General features: G+C 46.2%; 1 protein-coding gene across 4 annotated transcripts in view; it reads left to right on the top strand.

Moving 5' to 3' along the window:
* The window catches only part of EDARADD (EDAR associated via death domain), a 134,282-nt gene that overhangs the window by 47,150 nt on the left and 70,008 nt on the right, over nucleotides 1-17,124 (top strand). For all 4 annotated transcript variants that reach the window (XM_054561112.1, XM_054561109.2, XM_003775402.5 and 1 more), the window contains 2 exons: nucleotides 10,904-10,962; nucleotides 15,990-16,029. In XM_054561112.1, coding sequence (XP_054417087.1) covers nucleotides 10,909-10,962; nucleotides 15,990-16,029 — 94 coding nt within the window. In that variant the 5' untranslated portion in view covers nucleotides 10,904-10,908. The remainder of the gene's footprint in view (nucleotides 1-10,903; nucleotides 10,963-15,989; nucleotides 16,030-17,124) is intronic.

Genomic DNA, 17,124 nt, shown 5'->3' with positions numbered 1-17,124 from the left:
ACTTTAGAGAGAGATGGATTTGGGCTTCCCACAAAGAGAAAGGAGGCCTCCTAAGGGTGAGAGCTCCCCACCAGTTGGCAGAGGATGCTGAAGAACATACTCGACCATCTGAAAGATGATCCAAATGTCCATTCCCGCTCTGGGACTCTATTCTGTCTGTAAAATGAGTGCTCCTCCATTTAAACACAGGCTCACACACACACCCCAATTTCCCCTTCCTAACATATTATTTCGCTTCTGCAACCCACAGGAGACACCCCCTTACTCCTATTTCCGTAATGAAACCATAGACGGTGCCCATATCTTGAGCTTGCTTTACGCCAGACCAAGTGACCATACTCTCTCGCCCGATTTCCCACACTCTTCTCCTGCCTAGTGTTTTCACACCATTCCAACTTAGGTTTTCACACCCACTCTTGCCTTCTGGTAACCTATTCTGCAAAAGGTTGCCAGGGTCATCTTTTATTTTATTTTTATTGTTATTGTTTTTCAAGACAGAGTCTCACTCTGTCACCCAGGCTGGAGTGCAGTGGCGTGATCCCCACTCACTGCAACCTCCGCCTCCTGGGTTCAAGAGATTCTCCTGTCTCAGCCTCCCAAGTAACTGGTATTACAGGTGCATACTACCACGCCTGGCTAATTTTTTGTATTTTTAGGCTGGTCTCGAACTCCTGACCTCAAGTGATCCACCCACCTCGGCCTCCCAGAGTGCTGGGATTACTGGTGTGAACCACTGTGCCCAGCCAGTCATCTTTCAAAAACAAATCAGATTCTGCCATTTGTCTGTGCTGGCTTTGAATCCAGTGCTGGCTTTCCAACACTTTCCGACAGATCCTCAGTCCTTGAGGCTTCCACACTCTGTACAATCAATTCCTACCTATTCCTTCACCTGCCTCACCTGACACCTAGCTTGACCCCTGCTCTCTGCACGCAGCCGTTCTGCCTCCTTCCATTTCCTTGAAGCCTCTTGCACCCTCGTGCCTCCTGGCCTTTGCAAACTTTGTTCCTGCGGCCTGGAAGGCCCCCTGCATTCCAGCCCTCACCCCATCCTCCACCCACCCGTTTCCTTCTACTTAACCTCCAGATTTCAGCTCACAGGTCACCCGGATCCAGCCAATGTTATACATGCTCAGCAAACCCTGTACCTTTCCTTTCTGGCACCTGTCACAATTTCTAGCTGTGATTATTTGGCCACTGTGGCTATTTCCAGTAGGCAATAAACTCATGGACAGAGGCCATGTCTGTGTGGTAGCTCTCCCTAACACTCAGCATAGTACTCCGCACATAGTAAGCCCTGGGCAAATACCACCTCAGTGAATGAAGGAAGGTTATAAAATTTAACTACAGGCCCTTTAAAGAGTTGGGGGAAAAAAAGCTCTTCCCATATTGGCATTTTAGGAACTTACTCATCGAGTTAGCCGTATTAACTAAGTTTTCTTTGTAAAGTTAAAGTAAGATGTTTGTATATCCACGTGCATGTAACAAAAGTATGTATATGATTATAGTATATTATGAGCTAATTTTATTTATTTTTTATTATTTATTTGTTTATTAATTTTTTTGAGACAGAGTCTCACTCTGTTGCCCAGGCTGGAGTGCAATGGTGCAATCTTGGCTCACTGCTACCTCCACCTCCTGGGTTCAAGTGATTCTCCTGCCTTAGACTCCCAAGTAGCTCGGATTACAGGGGTGTGCCACCACACCTGGCTAATTTTTGTATTTCTTTTTTAGTAGAGACGGGGTTTCACCATGTTGGCCAGGCTGGTCTGGAACCTCTGACCTCAAGCGATCTGCCTGGCTCAGCTTCCCAAAGTGCTGGGATTACAGGCGTGAGCCACCACGCTCTGGCCATGAGTTAATTTTAAGTGACTTTTTACATTGAGAAAATTCACAAGACTGTCACAGTCACGTGGAAGGAAAACAATGATGGTGGTTACAGTGTAGCTGTCACCCTGTGTCTCTCCCACTAAGAAACAGTCTCACACTGGATGAGCCAGATTTGTCTGTCAAATGTGTGTAAAATCTGGTTGTTCATGATTGTTCATACAGATAGATTTTAAAGACAGAAACAAACAACCAGGCTTTGAACGTCTGGGTCAAAGGTGGCACAATTCCTTGCTTCATTACAGTAAGGCAAGTGCTGATGGCCACAGAGCATTGCAAAAGAGCACATTCTCCCTTTGTTCTGAGACTCCACACCGCAGGGCTGTTTCCTGGGGGAACCCTGGCCCTGGGCCACCAACGCAGGACAGCCCCAGTGGTGGCACCTCACCTCCCACTGCCCCTCATGTGGGCTTCAATGGGTCCAAGGTGGCAACCTACCGTCCTGTGGCATTGGGGGCAGTACCCAGGACTAAAGGATAAACCACTTCCTGGAGCACTTATATGTGCAAAGCTGGACCAGCCAAATCTTTCTGCAGATACACCAAAGAGAGGGATGGCAGTCTGTGGTTTTCCCTTCTCTGCTCCTTCTGCCCTCTCTCTTTCTCCTCCATGTGGGTTTTCCCAATGCTCACTTCATTTCTCTTCATTTCTTACAATGCCTCTGCTTTCTGAGTTTCCTTCTCTCTACCCGAGCATTTTCCCTGAGCTTTATCTCTTTGTTTGCTGTCTTCCCTCATCCTCACCTGCCCTCTTCAGTTTCATCCCCTGTCAGTAGCCTGGCTGACACACTTAGTGCTCGGCTGCCCTCCAGAGAAGTTGCTGTAGGGATGTACTTCTGTGATCCTTGCCCCTTTCCCAGCTTGTTCAGCCCCTGCTCCGGGGTCTGAGGTTTACAGAGTAGCTGAGGTCAGGGTGGGGTGCTGAAAAGACAGAGGAAGCTCAATGAAACAGTGTCAGCACTACCATGCAGCAGCACCCCTGCAGCTCTGAGAGCTTCTGGAATCCCGAATATGTCTCAGGACTCCAGAAAAACTTCCTTTTGTTTTTTCTGTCTCGCTCTGCACTCAGGCTGGAGTGCAGTGACACGATCTTGGCTCATTGCAACTTCCATCTCCTGGGCTCAAGCAATCCTCCCACCTCAGCCTCCTGAGTAGCTGGGGTCACAGGCTCGTACCACCACACCTGGCTATTTTTTTTTTTTTTTTTTTGTATTTTTAGTAGAGATGGGGTCTCTCCATATTGCCCAAGTAATCTCCTAAGCTCAAGCAATCTGCCCTCCTTGGCCTCCCAAAGTGCTGGGATTATAGGAGTGAGCCACCACACCCCACCTCCAAGCCTTTTTTATATCCAATAATGACAATAGCAGTCAAAAGAAAAGTTACGGGCCGGGAGCGGTGGCTCACGCCTATAATCCCAGCACTTTAGGAGGCCGAGGGACGTGGATCACCTGAGGTCAGGAGTTCCAGAACCAGGCTGGCCAACATGGCGAAACCCCATGTCTAATAAAAATACAAAAATTAGCTGGACATGGTGGTGGGCACCTGTGATCTCAGCTATATGGGAGGCTGAGGTGTGAGAATCACTTGAACCCAGGAGGCAGAGGTTGCAGTGAGCTGAGATCGTACCACTGCACTCCAGCCTGGGCGACAGAGCAAGACTGTCTCAAAAAAAAAAAAAGCTATGGTACAAAACAACACACAAATAACAAATGAGAAAGAAATTAATCCTGCAATCACACATTCAAAGAATTGCCTGTAATTCTTCACTAGAAAGCACAGTGACTGTACTTTTCTGGCTCAGGATGCTTGGGTAGGCCAGGAAGTCCTGACATACTTCCTTGTTTTCTCTGAAAGGACATCTTTAGAGATGTTTGAACTTCCTTTGAGAAACCGTCTCTAGGAAGCATTCACCGCTATCTGATGTCAGAATGCGGCAGTGCAGTCCTCGGCCACCCTACCAGTGTCTGTTTCGGGTTATGTGCTGAGGATTCTTTCTGGAGAGGCTGTTGCATACAGTACCTGGTTCCCAGCATTCCTGAAGAGGCTCTGATTTGGTAGATGATGGGATTTGAGTCTTTGAGTTGAAGATGAGTAAATGAGATTTAGGACTTAGAGTGGATGCTGGAATGATTAACGCTTTTGGGCATGTCGGGAGGAGGCAAATAGATTCTGCATGTGGAAAGGATGGGCAGGGGGCAGAGTGTGAACTGTTATGGGTTGAGTTGTGTCCCTCTAAAAAGATATGTTGAAGTCAGAATTCCTAGTACCTCAGAATGTAACTTTCTTTGGAAACAGAGTCTTTCCAGAGGTAACCAAGTCAAAATGAAGTCATCAGAGTGGGCTCTAAACCAATATGATTGGTGCCCATATAAAAAGGGGAAATGGGACACACAGACACTTACCTTCTCAAGAGAGTCTGTCGGGTGGTCAGTGCATGAACCACTTCTATTTTATTTTGAGACCAAGTTTCACTCTTGTTGCCCAGGCTGGAGTGCAATGGTGCTGTCTCGGCTCACTGCAACCTCCACCTCCCGGGTTCAAGCGATTCTCCTGCCTCAGCTTCCCGAGTAGCTGAAATTACAGGCACCCATCACCATGCCCAGTTAATTTTTGTATTTTTAATAGAGACAGGGTTTTCCCATATTGGTCAGGCTGGTCTCGAACTCCTGACCTCAGGTGATCTGCCCGCCTCGGCCTCCCCAAATACTGGGATTACAGGTGTGAGCCACCATGCCCAGCCCATTTCTATTTTAAATTTTATTTTATTGGCCAGGCGTGGTGGCTCATGCCTGTAATCCCAGCACTTTGGGAAGCCAAGGTGGGTTCAGGAGTTTGAAACCAGCCTGGGTAACATAGTGAGACCCCCTTCTCTACAAAAATAAAAATAAATTAGCCAGATATGACAGTGCATGTCTGTAGTCCTAGCTACTCAGGAGGAGGTGGGAGGATTGCTTGAGCCCAGGAGGTGGAGGCTGCAGTGAGCTGTGATTAAGCCACTGCACTCCAGCCTGGGTGAGAGTGAAACCCTGTCTCAAAATTTTTATTTGATTTTTATTATTTTAAATAAGTAGAGTTGGGATCTCACTATGTTGCCCAGGCTGTTCTCAAACATCCTGAACTCAAGCAGTCCTCCCATCTTGGCTTCCCAAAGTGCTGGGACTACAGATGTCAGCCACCACACCTGGCCATGAGGCACTTCTAGAACCTGATTATACTGGAAAACAGGCAGATTATGAAGCCAGAAAGTCCCAGATACAAGTTCTGGCTTTTCCACTTACCACTTACCCTGTGATCTTGGGTACTCAATGTGTGAAAAAGGGGATGCCTAATGCCTCCCTCGGGGTTACTGTAAGGCTTAGCTGAGACTGTGGGTAAGCCATGCCATGCAGAGCAGACACTAGGGAAGCTTTTAAACTTTTGTTTTCTTTTCTCTTTTTTGAGACAGAGTCTTGCTCTGTTGCCCAGGCTGGAGTGCAGTGTTGAGATCTTGGCTCACCGAAATCTCCGCCTCCTGGGTTCAAGCGATTCTCCTGCCTCAGTGTCCCCAGTAGCTGGAATTACAGGTGTGTGCCACCACGCCAGGCTAATTTTTTGTATTTTTAGTAGAGACGGGGTTTCACCATGTTAGCCAGGATGGTCTCGATCTCCTGACATCATGATCCGCCTACCTCGGCCTCCCAAAGTGCTGGGATTACAGGCGTGAGCCACCGCGCCCAGCCTAGAGCTTTGAAAGTTTAATTGTGAACTTTCAGCCTGGAGGTGCTCTTTGACCCATATGGATACTACTAGTCACCACTCATGGACTTTTAAAGCAGGAAGGGGATGCAGAGGTGCTCTGTTCACCTCCTGAGATTTAAGTTAGGAATTTAGTACCCACAGAAAGAAAATGAGGGTGCAGCCTGCCCTGCCTGCTCTCACCCGCAGCCTCTGTGAGCCAGGCCAGGTGCCCTCGCCAGCCCTGATGCATCAGTTCACCAGGTTTCTCTCATGCCTTTTGAGGAACTTTCCAGAATATGCTTGAGGGAATTAAACCTCATTCTCACTGCTGGCAGAGATATCCCCATCCGTCAGTTACCAGCTAATTTGAGGCGATCTGAGCCTTGTACAGAGTCACCAACCTGGGGGAGCCTAGGCAGCTTTGGCAGAAAAGCACAGCCTGGCATAAGATGGCAGCCACGAGCAGAGGACAGATCCCGAACCGGCCCTGGCAAAACCACTGGTCTTGTCTCCGCTGGGCTCACGTGGCCCCGCTTCTCCTCTGCTCCTCTGCACCATGTCCCATCAGATATCAGAGCCTTGCCTGAAGGCTCAGCCTGCTGTTAGGCGGGGACTGGGAAAAACAAACATTTTAAAGCTTCTAGATAAACGATTTGATTTTACACTTAATAGTATTGTAAACATGCAACTCCAAGGCCCTAAGAAAGACCTTAGGGCAACTTTCCACTTCTGGATCAGTCTCAAATAACCAGGATCTGCTCTCCTCCAAATAACTTCCCTGGTACACACTCACATCTGGACCTGTGAGAACAAAAGGAGTCTGCCATGATCTAAAACAAAGGCCAGGGAGAAAGTGCAGTATCAGATACAGTGCATGGGCGCCACCGTAGGCCTGGGTCAATGAGCGTATTTGGCAGTAACACGTATGTAAGAACTTAATCCACAGCTTAATATAAGGCAAAGGCTGATAAAGTCAGAACCACAATTAGAAAAATCATAAAAGACCTGACTAGCCTGGGCAATATAGCAAGACCCTGTCTCTACAAAAAACAGAAACAAAATCCCCCATACATTAGCTGGGCATGGTGATGCATGCCTGTGGTCCCAGCTACTTGGGAGGCTGAGGTGGGAGGATCGCTTGTGCTTGGGAGGTTGAGGCTGCAGTAAGCGGTGATCACATCGCAGCACTCCAGCCTGGGTGACACTGTGAGACACCGTCTCAAAAAAAAAAAAAATATGTCTGGCGCGGTGGGTTACACCTGTAATCCCAGCACTTTGGAAGGCTGAAGTGGGTGGATCATCTGAAGTCAGGAGTTTGAGAACAGCCTGGTCCAACATGGGGACTGTCTCTACTAAAACCGCATAAACGAATCGGGCATAGTGGTGGGCGCCTGTAATCCCAGCTACTCAGGAGGCTGAGGCAGGAGAATCGCTTGAACTCAGGAGGCGGAGGTTGCAGTGAGCCGAGATCATGCCACTGCACTCCAGCCTGGGCGACAGAGTGAGACCCCATCTCAAAAAAAAATTAACTAATTAATTTTTTTAAAAAGACCTGAAAATGCCTCTAATACCTGTTCTAAAAGTAGTGCCTTTCCCACTTCCCCTCTCACTTCATTGTTGTGCTTCAGAAAACAAAAAAACCTAAATTCTCTGTGTCTTTCCCATCTTAAGTTCCATTTATTCTGAGATGTCAGACCGAAGCAAGAGACTTTGTGCCTATAATCCTGTGTTGTCTTCTGTCTCTGTCTTGTTGGCCTCATAACCCTCCAACACAGGTCCCAGGATCTCACAGAACTCGGTCAGAGTCTGAGGGGTGTTGAAATTCACCCACCCAGGAGGTTCCCAAATCCAGAATAAAGGTAGTAAGCTGAGTGTGGGATCCGGAGACCCAGGACTCCTCATGGTGCAGAGGAAGAGCCCGAGGCTGAGAAAGCTTACGTGACTTCTCCAAGGTCGCACCTCTAGGCTTGTCCAAGGCCACAGCACTAGACGTGTTTAAGGCCAGACTGCTAGCTCTTAGTGATGTGCCAGTGAGGACCGGTCCTTCCTTGCTTTTAACTGTCCTGTGTGTGTCCTCAATGATGCTTTTTTTGTGGCTCTGCCTTTCCCAGTGATCTACTGCATTTTCCTCTTCTTTTATTTTTTTTTCTTTCTTTCTTTCTTTTTTTTTTTTCTGCTCATTCTAATTTTCCTGTAGGAAACAGGATTAACTTGTCCTGGACACAGCGGGCATTGTCTGCAGAGGATGGTGTCTGGGGCATTTAAAAGCCCCCAGCCTCACCCCACCCCTGGCTCCACACTCCAAACCCATTTACCTGAAATTTCACTGTGTTGATGCCTATTAACAAGCCACACTCCTGGCAGGATGGCATTTTTAAAGTATATCCTCCAGGTACACTTTAGCGAAGATGAAATATGTGAGACTAGGCTGTGATAGGAGGAGGGAGAAGGGACTTCAGGCTTTTTTGTGGTGACTTCTACCAGCCCCTCCCCAGCTAGGAACCAACGTGTGAGAAGGATGGGAAGGAAAAACTGGAAAAACGAATGCACGTGTGTCTGGCTGTAAGGACTCATCTGAAGCATCGTCATATGTCACTTAACAACAGGGATACACTGTGAGACATGCATCACTAGATGGTTTCGTAGTTGTGTGAGCATCACAGAGTTCACTTACACAAACTTAGACGGTGTAACCTACAACACTCCTGGGCTGTATGGTACAGCCCATTGCTCCGGGGCTACACACCTGCACAGCATGGGACCACCCTGAATACAGCAGGCAGTTGTAACACAGTGCTGTTTGTGTGTCTAAACATATCTCAACATGGAAAAGGTATGGTGAGAAGATGGTGGTCTAATCTTTATGGGACCACCATCATATACATGGTCTGTCCTGTGACTGTACATTAATGTGTCATGTTCTCTCTCTTCTCTACGGCTATGCTATTCCCTCTGCCTAGAATGCTTTTCCCTTGTTGCTTGGGCAGTAAGAGTTCTGCCATCTCAGGGAGGCGTTAGCAACACGATTTATTTTTCATTGTCTTTCTATCCATTTAAATCCAAATCTGAGTGTGTATTGCACTGGACTGGCTGGAAATTCCACTTCAGTCAGAACTGGGGCTCTGTCCCTTAGGGCCGCACAGGAATCTGAGGGGTTCATGTGGTGCTGGGAAAAACTAGGAAAGGACCTCAAATTTGCAGTGCATCGGGGAGGCATTGCTGTCTTATGGTCCCGGCCTGAGAAGTTCCTTGAGACCCAGCAGCCCTCTGTTTCTGTGCTGGACACAGGGCACAGGTCTCTTTGCTGGGGCTGGGCCGCGGTCCCCGGGGGTTAGGCTGCTCTGTGCTGTCTCTGATGCAGTCTTGCTACCTTCGTGCTCTGCAGATGTCTGTGCCCTGCTCCATGGGAGGCACTGGCAAAGGCTCTCTCCATTCATCCCCACTTCTCTTCAGTGACTGGAGGCTGTCATAAAACAAAGAGATGTTGCCTTCTCGAAGCTTCTTTGGGCATTATCAACACCTGCAGGGCAAAGAAACTGTGGAAAGTTCAGACGCATTCTCAGCTGGGAAACACCTAGGAAGAACACACACAAATTATTATCTTGACAAATTGTCCTGCTGTGCTTATTTGGATCCCCAAAGGCATTCCCAGGACCTAATTCCTAGTCTGCAATGTGTACTTAATGAGGATTTGGATCAAAAGTGAATGCTGACTCTTGGCAGACCCACGACTGCCACTTAGGGTACTGCAGGTCGTGCACTGCACAAATCTGGAGGATCCCACACAAAAAGATTTGATTATTTATTAAGACAGCTCTCTGGCAGATGTCTTATAAAGCATTTTGGAGATGGGAAACTTTTCTGATTTGTACTAATTAGGTCCTGACTGAGGTCTGTGCCTTTTTCCATATTTCCCCTTTAAATTCCTTAAATGCTTCAAGTGATAAAGTATCAGAAACAAAATATTGAGAAATCAAGATTATTTTTGATAAAAAAACTATAAGTTTTTTTGCTTTATCAGTCCACATAAACAACATTCAGAAGATTAAGAAAAATGAGTTGTGGCAGAACAGGAAATCAGGAAAGAAGTAGATTCAGAATGGAGTCATTCCTGCCGAAAATAGTGTCAAATTCAGTAGGCAAGAGAGTCATTAATGTGATACCTGCATAGTTTGTGGTTGTTTGTAACTCTGGGTGTTTGAAGATATTTATAGGTAACCTGTTCCAAAATATGGTGGGGTTTTTTATATAGTTACTTTTTATATTTTTAATTAATTAATTAATTTTTTTGAGATGGAGTTTTGCTCTGTTGCCCAGGCTGGAGTGCGGTGGTGTGATCTCAGCTCACTGCAACCTCCACCTCCCAGGTTCAAGCGATTCTCCTGCCTCAGCCTCCCAAGTAGCTGGGACTACAGGTGTGCCCCACTATTAGCCCCAGGCTAATTTTTGTATTTTTAGTAGAGATGGGGTTTCCCTATGTTGGACCAGGCTGATCTTGAACTCCTGACCTCAGGTGATCCGTCTGGCTTGGCCTCCCAAAGTGCTGGGATTACAGGCGTGAGCCACTGCGTCTGGCCTATAGTTTCTTTTTATTAATCTCTTTCTTGATGCAATCTGAATCTGTTCCTCTTTATTTTATCTCAACTAATAATTGGAAGTAAGGCTTTCAGGCCGGGCGCGGTGTCTCATGCCTGTAATCCCAGTGCTTTGGGAGGCTGAGGTGGGAGGATCGCTTGAGGCCGGGAGCTTGAGGTTGTAGTGAGCTATGATTGTGCTGCTGAGTGTACTCCAGCCTGGGCTACAGAGAAAATCCTATTTCTTTTTTCTTTCTTTTTCTGAGATGGAGTCCCACTCTGTCTCCCAGGCTGGAGTGCAGTGGCACTGTGTTGGCTCACTGCAACCTCCGGCTCCTGGGTTCAAGCGATTCTCCTGCCTCAGCCTCTTGGGTAGCTGGGATTACAGGCACCCACCACCAAACCTGGCTAATTTTTATATTTATTTTATTTTATTTTTTAGTAGAGACAGGGTTTTACCATGTTGCCAGGCTGGTCTCGAACTCCTGACCTCAAGTGATCCACCCGCCTTGGCCTTCCAAAGCGCTGGGATTACAGGCATGAGCCACCGCACCCGGCCGATCCTATTTCTTAAAAAAAAAAAAAAAAAAAAAAAAAAAAAGAAGTAAGGTTTTCTTCAGCCTGAGTAAAATTACTTGCCTCTGTAGACAGACAGTTATCAAAGGACTCATTTGTGTTTTTAAATTAAAGCAAACCCGCTCTATTTGTTTGTTTCTGTTCTTTTTACAGATCATATGGCAAAGGAACCAGTGGAAGACACAGACCCTAGCACTTTATCCTTTAACATGGTAGGTGACAAATTTTACACTAATGGTGATAATTATTGTTTTGCTTTTTTCCTTTGTTATTTCTTTATGTTTTTATTACTCAGTATTTACATGTGCATCAGAAACCCCAAAGTAAGATTTTTCTAAGATAAACTGCTTTATCTTGGTATTCTATGTGATAATAATAAACTTTGGGTTTCTCCAGGCTGAAAATGGCGTTAGATTCTGTTCTTCTTTTGCATTTGTTGCAGGTGATATTACATTATGTGAGGGCTTTGTCCACTTCCCTGGTTTTTTTAAATTTCATTTTTTATTTATTTATTTTTTTAGACAGAGTCTTGCTCTCTCACCCAGGCTGGAGTGCAGTGACACGATCTCAGCTCACTGCAATCTCTGCCTCCCAGGTTCAAGCGATTCTCCTGCCTCAGCCACGCAAGTAGCTGGGACCACAGGCATGTGCCACCATGCCTGGCTAATTTTTGTATATATATATATATTTTTGGTAGAGCTGGGCTTTCACCATGTTGGCCAGGCTGGTCTCGAACTCCTGACCTCAGGTGATCCGCCACCCTCGGCCTCCCAAAGTGCTGGGATTACAGATGTGAGCCACCGTGCCTGGCTTACTTGCCTATTTTTAATACTACTGGTCTGATAATGGAGCAGCCTGGATGCCAGGTGGACACACGCTATTGGATTTACCTCAGTTACAGTGTTTAATTCTAGCAGCTGCCCTGTGAGCCTCATTCTCTCCACACCCTCCTGTAACCATTCTGAGGCTATTGTTTTAAGGTTATCCAAAGATTTCACATATATTGGTTTTTTAAAATTCATGTTATGGTTTTATTGTTATTATCACTATAATTTCAGATTCCATGGGTACATACGCAGCTTTGTTGCGTGGATACATAGCATAATGGTTAGGTTTGGGCTTCTCGTAAATCCGTCACCCACATAGTGAATGCTGTACCTAATAGGTAATTTTTCAACCGTGAGCCCTCCTCCCAACCTCTCCGCTTTCGGAGTCCCCAGTGTCTGTTATTTCCATCTTTATGTCCATGTGTACCCATTCTTTAGCTCCCACTTATAAGTGAGAACATGCAGTATTTGATTTTCTGTTTCTGAGTTATTTCACTTGGGATGATGGCTTCTAGCTGTATCCATGTGGCTGCAAAGGACAGAATTTTGTTCTTTTTTATGGCTGCCATCATTATTTTTCAATCTCCCAAGATCCTCCCAACCATCCCTTGAGATGGTGGGGCAGGTATCCCCATCCTACAGATGCAGAAAGGACAGTTAATGGAAGTCTGCAGCCACCTAGACCGGAGCCCTGTGCTCCTGCCCAGCACTGCCTCTTGCTGGGGGCCAAAGCGGTGCTCTCTGACAGGCGGCATGTGTGATGGGCATATCGTGTAGGACACATTCCTTCTGTTCCAGATCCTCGGAGGATGGGATCTACCAACTCATGAAAAGTTTTGGGCTGTTGCAACAAAATACCACAGACTAATTTGGTTACAGCGACACAAAATACACTTCATATAATTCAACTAAATGTCTTTAAATCTTAGGTGTCTTGAGGACCTGAGGTGTTTGTTTTCCTGTCCTTTAATTACCCCTGGCTTGGTAAATTGTGGACAGCGTAGGGGGTCAAGCTTTGATACCCACTGGAAATTCCTATGAAAAATTCTCAGTCTCTTCACTCTGATCAAAATGGAACGAAGAACAACCCTGTGGCCATGGCTTATACGTCTCTGGAGTAGCTTGTTACTAAAGCCTTTGGTTTCTATAAAGTGTTATTCAGTTTGCCTTCTTTCCCTTCCCACTGCCCCCACCTGTGACTCTCCAGGTCTCCCTGGTATCCTGCTCACTTCCTGATACCAGGTTTTCTTTCCCTCCCTTGGAGCCATGTCCTTATGCTCACCTTGGGGCTCTGCTACCTCTAATTGCTATCTCCATGCTGGGGACAAAGTGATCTTTCCAAAGTGTCCCTCTTACTAGTTTCTTAGGGCTGTTGCAACAAAATACCATAGACTGGGCAGCTTTCACAATAGAAATGTATTTGCTCCTGGTTCTGGAGGCTGGAAGCTTGAAATCAAGGTGTCCTCAGGGCCATTCTCCCTCTGAGACCCATAGGGAAGAATCTTTCCTTGTCTCTTCTAGCTCATAATGGTTGCCAGCCATTGTGGAAGCTCCTCAGCTTATAGAGGCATCACTCCATTCTCTCACTCGTTAGCACATGACCATCTTCTCCTGGGGTGTTTGTGTCTTGTCTCTCCTTCTCCTTCTTCTCCTTCTCCTTCTCCTTCTTTCTTCTTTTTCTTCCACTTCTTCCTTTTTTTGGGGGGGGATGGGGTTTCACTCTTGTCGCCCAGGCTGGAGTGCAATGTGCAATGGTGTGATCTCAGCTCACTGCAACCTCCGCCTCCCGGGTTCAAGTGATTCTCCTGCCTCAGCCTCCCAAGTAGCTGGGATTACAGGAGCCCGCCACCAGGCCTGGCTAATTTTTTTGTGTTTTTAGTAGAGATGGGGTTTCACCATGTTGGTCAGGCTGATTTCACACTCCTGATCTCAGGTGATCCGCCTGCCTTGGCCTCCCAAAGTGCTGGGATTGCAGGCATGAGCCACTGTGCCTGACCCTCATCTCTTCTTTTAAAGATACCAATCATATTGGGTCAAGGGCCTACCCTCCTCATAACTTAACTAATTACCTCTACAACTACCCTATTTCCGAATAAAGTCATATTCTGAGGAACTGGGGGTTAGGACTTCAACACATCTGGTTTGGGAGACAGAATTCAACCCACAATATTCCCTCTGGGTACAGGATTTAGTATATACCCCTTGACATGGGAGATGAGGTCCTCCATGGCCTTACTTCAGCATCCACTGCTCACCTGATGACCCAGCCCTGTGTAGCTATGTGGTGCTTCTTAATACGCCATGCCCTCTCACCCTCCCAGGGTAGCAATAATGCTGTTCCCTCTGGCAAGGAATATCTCCCTGCATCCTTACCTAATGAACGCCTGTGCTTCTTCCCATCTCACTTCAAGTGTTCCCCTGATCTACGAAGCCTTACTTGCCTTGGGACCTTCAGGTGCTCCCTTCTCCGTAGCCCAATCCCTATTTGCCATCTCAGAGAATTATCATTGCCTGCTTGTCTGACTTCTTGCAAGACTGTGTTGACCATCTTCCCTCATGCAAAGTCGGTGCAAGGCAGGTAGCAAGTTTCCCGAGAACCTAGAAGGGCATCCCACCTAAATCCCTTTGCTTATCTTTCTTGGTCTTTCTTGGAAACTGGGTCCATCATTGCTCATCTAATCCCACCTTCCTCTGTCCACCTCCAACAAACTCTCTGTTTCAGTTCTATACCCTCAGCTCTTCCAGCCACCTGATCCCTGCTCCTAACATGCCTGCCACCAGCAACTACTTTGCTGCTGCTTCTCAGTTCATCCGATTCTCGGCCATTTCTAGGCCTAGCTCCAGCGTCAGTCTTTCTAGGAGCCCTGCACTTGCTCTGGCTTCTGTGTTCTTCCATGCAGACTTTCAGTGGATGTTTACTTAAAACTATGTTACAATCTGGGAATGCACAGATTGTAGTTCCATCTCTGGAAAAACTGAGTCTATCTGAGGAAATAGACAAGTACTGTTTTTTTTTTGTTTTGTTTTGTTTTTTGTTTTGAGACCAACTCTTGCTCTGTTGCCCAGGCTGGAGTGCAATGGCACAATCTCAGCTCACTGCAACCTCCGCCTCCCAGGGCAATTCTCATGCCTCAGCCTCCTGAGCAGCTGGGATTACAGGCACGAGCCACCATGCCCAGCTAATTTTTGTATTTTTAGTAGAGATGGGGTTTCACCATGTTGGCCAGGCTGGTCTCGAACTTCTGATCTCAGGTGATCCACCTGCCTCAGCCTCCCAAAGTGTTGGGATTACAGGCGTGAGCCACTACACCCAGCCTGTTTTTGAAACAGAGTGATAAATGTTCTAGTACAGGTTTGTGTTCCACGGTCTTGGGAGTGGAATGATGAGAACTAATTTGATCTGGGGTAGAACTGTAGGACTATTCTGTGTGATTAATTTTTATTTACTAATTTATTTTTGTTGGGAGAGGTTGGAGGCTTCTAGAAGTTCTGAAACTTTACTGCCCAGCTCCAAAGAAACTCCAAGGAAAGGCATTTAAAACAAAACCCTCGATTCTCCATTTCTTTCTTTCTCTCCTCTCTCAGAGGAAGACATGGGTGGAGACCTACAGGAAATTGTTGAGGTGTAATTTCATTCAGGCTGAAGGACAGGGCTGAGTGGAGTTGGGAGCTGAGCAGGGGTTAGGGGACAGGATTGGGAAATTAGGCTCCTTTTCATTCCTCTCATGGACGTTTTCAGAAATGGCTACATTGTTTAGTCTGAAATAAGTTTCTGGAACTTTAGATATCAGCATGTAAGTATGAATAAATGAAAATAAATACATGTGATTGTGAGACCATTTGCTATTTTGAATTCCTGTAACAGTATTACTCTCAACTGATGCACTGAGGAACTGTGCTGAATTTTGCATAATTACTGATTTTTAGATCTTTGTGTAATCAGTAGGGAAGGGATCTTTTGAATCATCCTGTCTCAGTCAACCCAGGCCAGAGCTCTGCAATAGTGAGTACTGCCCAGAACACATGCTTATTGACCCCAGTGACTATTGCAGAAACAGTGAGAAGAAATGCATCTGTCCTCATAATTCATGACAACAAATGCTCCTCAATTGTAAACTGCAGGAGGCTAGCACTGCAGAAAAGAGAGGAAGTGTAGTTTTGTGGTCCAAGCTATGGAAATTTGGAAGGCTTATTCTGTTTCATGTTCCAGCATTAACCTTTTGTCAACCTTGATTTCATTCCTGTCAACTGAGAATAAACACAATCAGTGGATAAGGCCAGTTGATAAGTTTGAGGTTAAACATTTTCAAGTTTTTAATTGAAGTCATAACTTTCCCAAGACAAAGCTTTCTTTTCACTTTGATCTTACGTGGCATTTAAAAATAACTCTCCTCTTTTATTGGTTTCTACAGTCTGACAAATATCCCATTCAAGATACGGAACTCCCTAAAGGTATGTACAGTTAAAATAACTACTTGAACGTGTGATTATTTTAATATTGTGAACAAAGCACTAGTCGATCTAATTTTTCATTATTTAAAATTGTAAAGCAGAAACGTGCCCATAGATTAGCTCATGACTTGTGATATAATTGTCTCAGAAGTTAATTATTTTCTTTTTTTAAATCATATCTTTTAACCTTGCAATAGAAATGAATTTTCTTATTAAAAACTGTAAGTTATTCCATAACAAATTATGCGTAAAATTCCTGTGGTGTTTTTAACAGGCATAAAATGAAGACAGCTGGGACTTTGGGTTGCAAAGGGAGAGAAATCTAACACTAATTTGTTTAAAAAGCGGGGAACTGGCCAGGCACGGTGGCTCGCACCTGTAATCCCTACACTTTGGGAGGCCAAGGCGGGTGGATAGCCTGAGGTGTGGTGTGGGCGTGGTGGCAGGCACCTGTAATCCCAGCTACTAAGGAGGCTGAGGCAGGAAAATCACTTGAACCTGGGAGGCAGAGGTTGCAGTGAGCCAAGATCGCACCACTGCACTCCAGACTGGGCAACAAACTCTGTCTCAAAAAAAAAAAAAAAAATAAGTGGGAACTCGCTGACTTTGGGGTCTTTGGGCCCTGCTGGATCCAAGCATGTAAATGAGGCTGTCAGGCTGAGTCTGTCCATCTCATGGCTCTGTCTTCTTCCATGTTGGCTCCATTCTTGGGCAGGATTTCCCCCCATGGAGGGAAAGATGATTACTAGCGCCTCCTGCTTTAGATGGTGTTCTCAAGGTGGTGGAGGAAGAGGGAGCCTTTCCACCAGCACGGATAGCACAATTTTAGAGATGATTGTGATTGTGGCAGTTCAGGTCATGTGGCCATCCTTAAATCAACTATTGTCATCAGGAGGATGGAGGACATTGGCCAGGTCTGAGCCTTGAGATCGGGTCGGGGAGGAGGGTCGTGGAGTGGATTTTGCCCAAACCACTGTCCTGTGGCTAGACAAAGGGGTGAGGGATGCTTGTTAGGCCCGAAAGCAAACTAAAAAAGCTATCTTTGATAACCCATACACTTATGCTTTAGGCATGGTACAGACCATAGGGGTGGCT

Source organism: Pongo abelii, chromosome 1, assembly GCF_028885655.2.
Source record: "Pongo abelii isolate AG06213 chromosome 1, NHGRI_mPonAbe1-v2.0_pri, whole genome shotgun sequence".
In the NCBI taxonomy this organism is placed as follows: domain Eukaryota; kingdom Metazoa; phylum Chordata; class Mammalia; order Primates; family Hominidae; genus Pongo; species Pongo abelii.
Note: the sequence above shows the minus strand (reverse complement) of the source record. Positions and strands in the feature narration are given on the sequence as shown.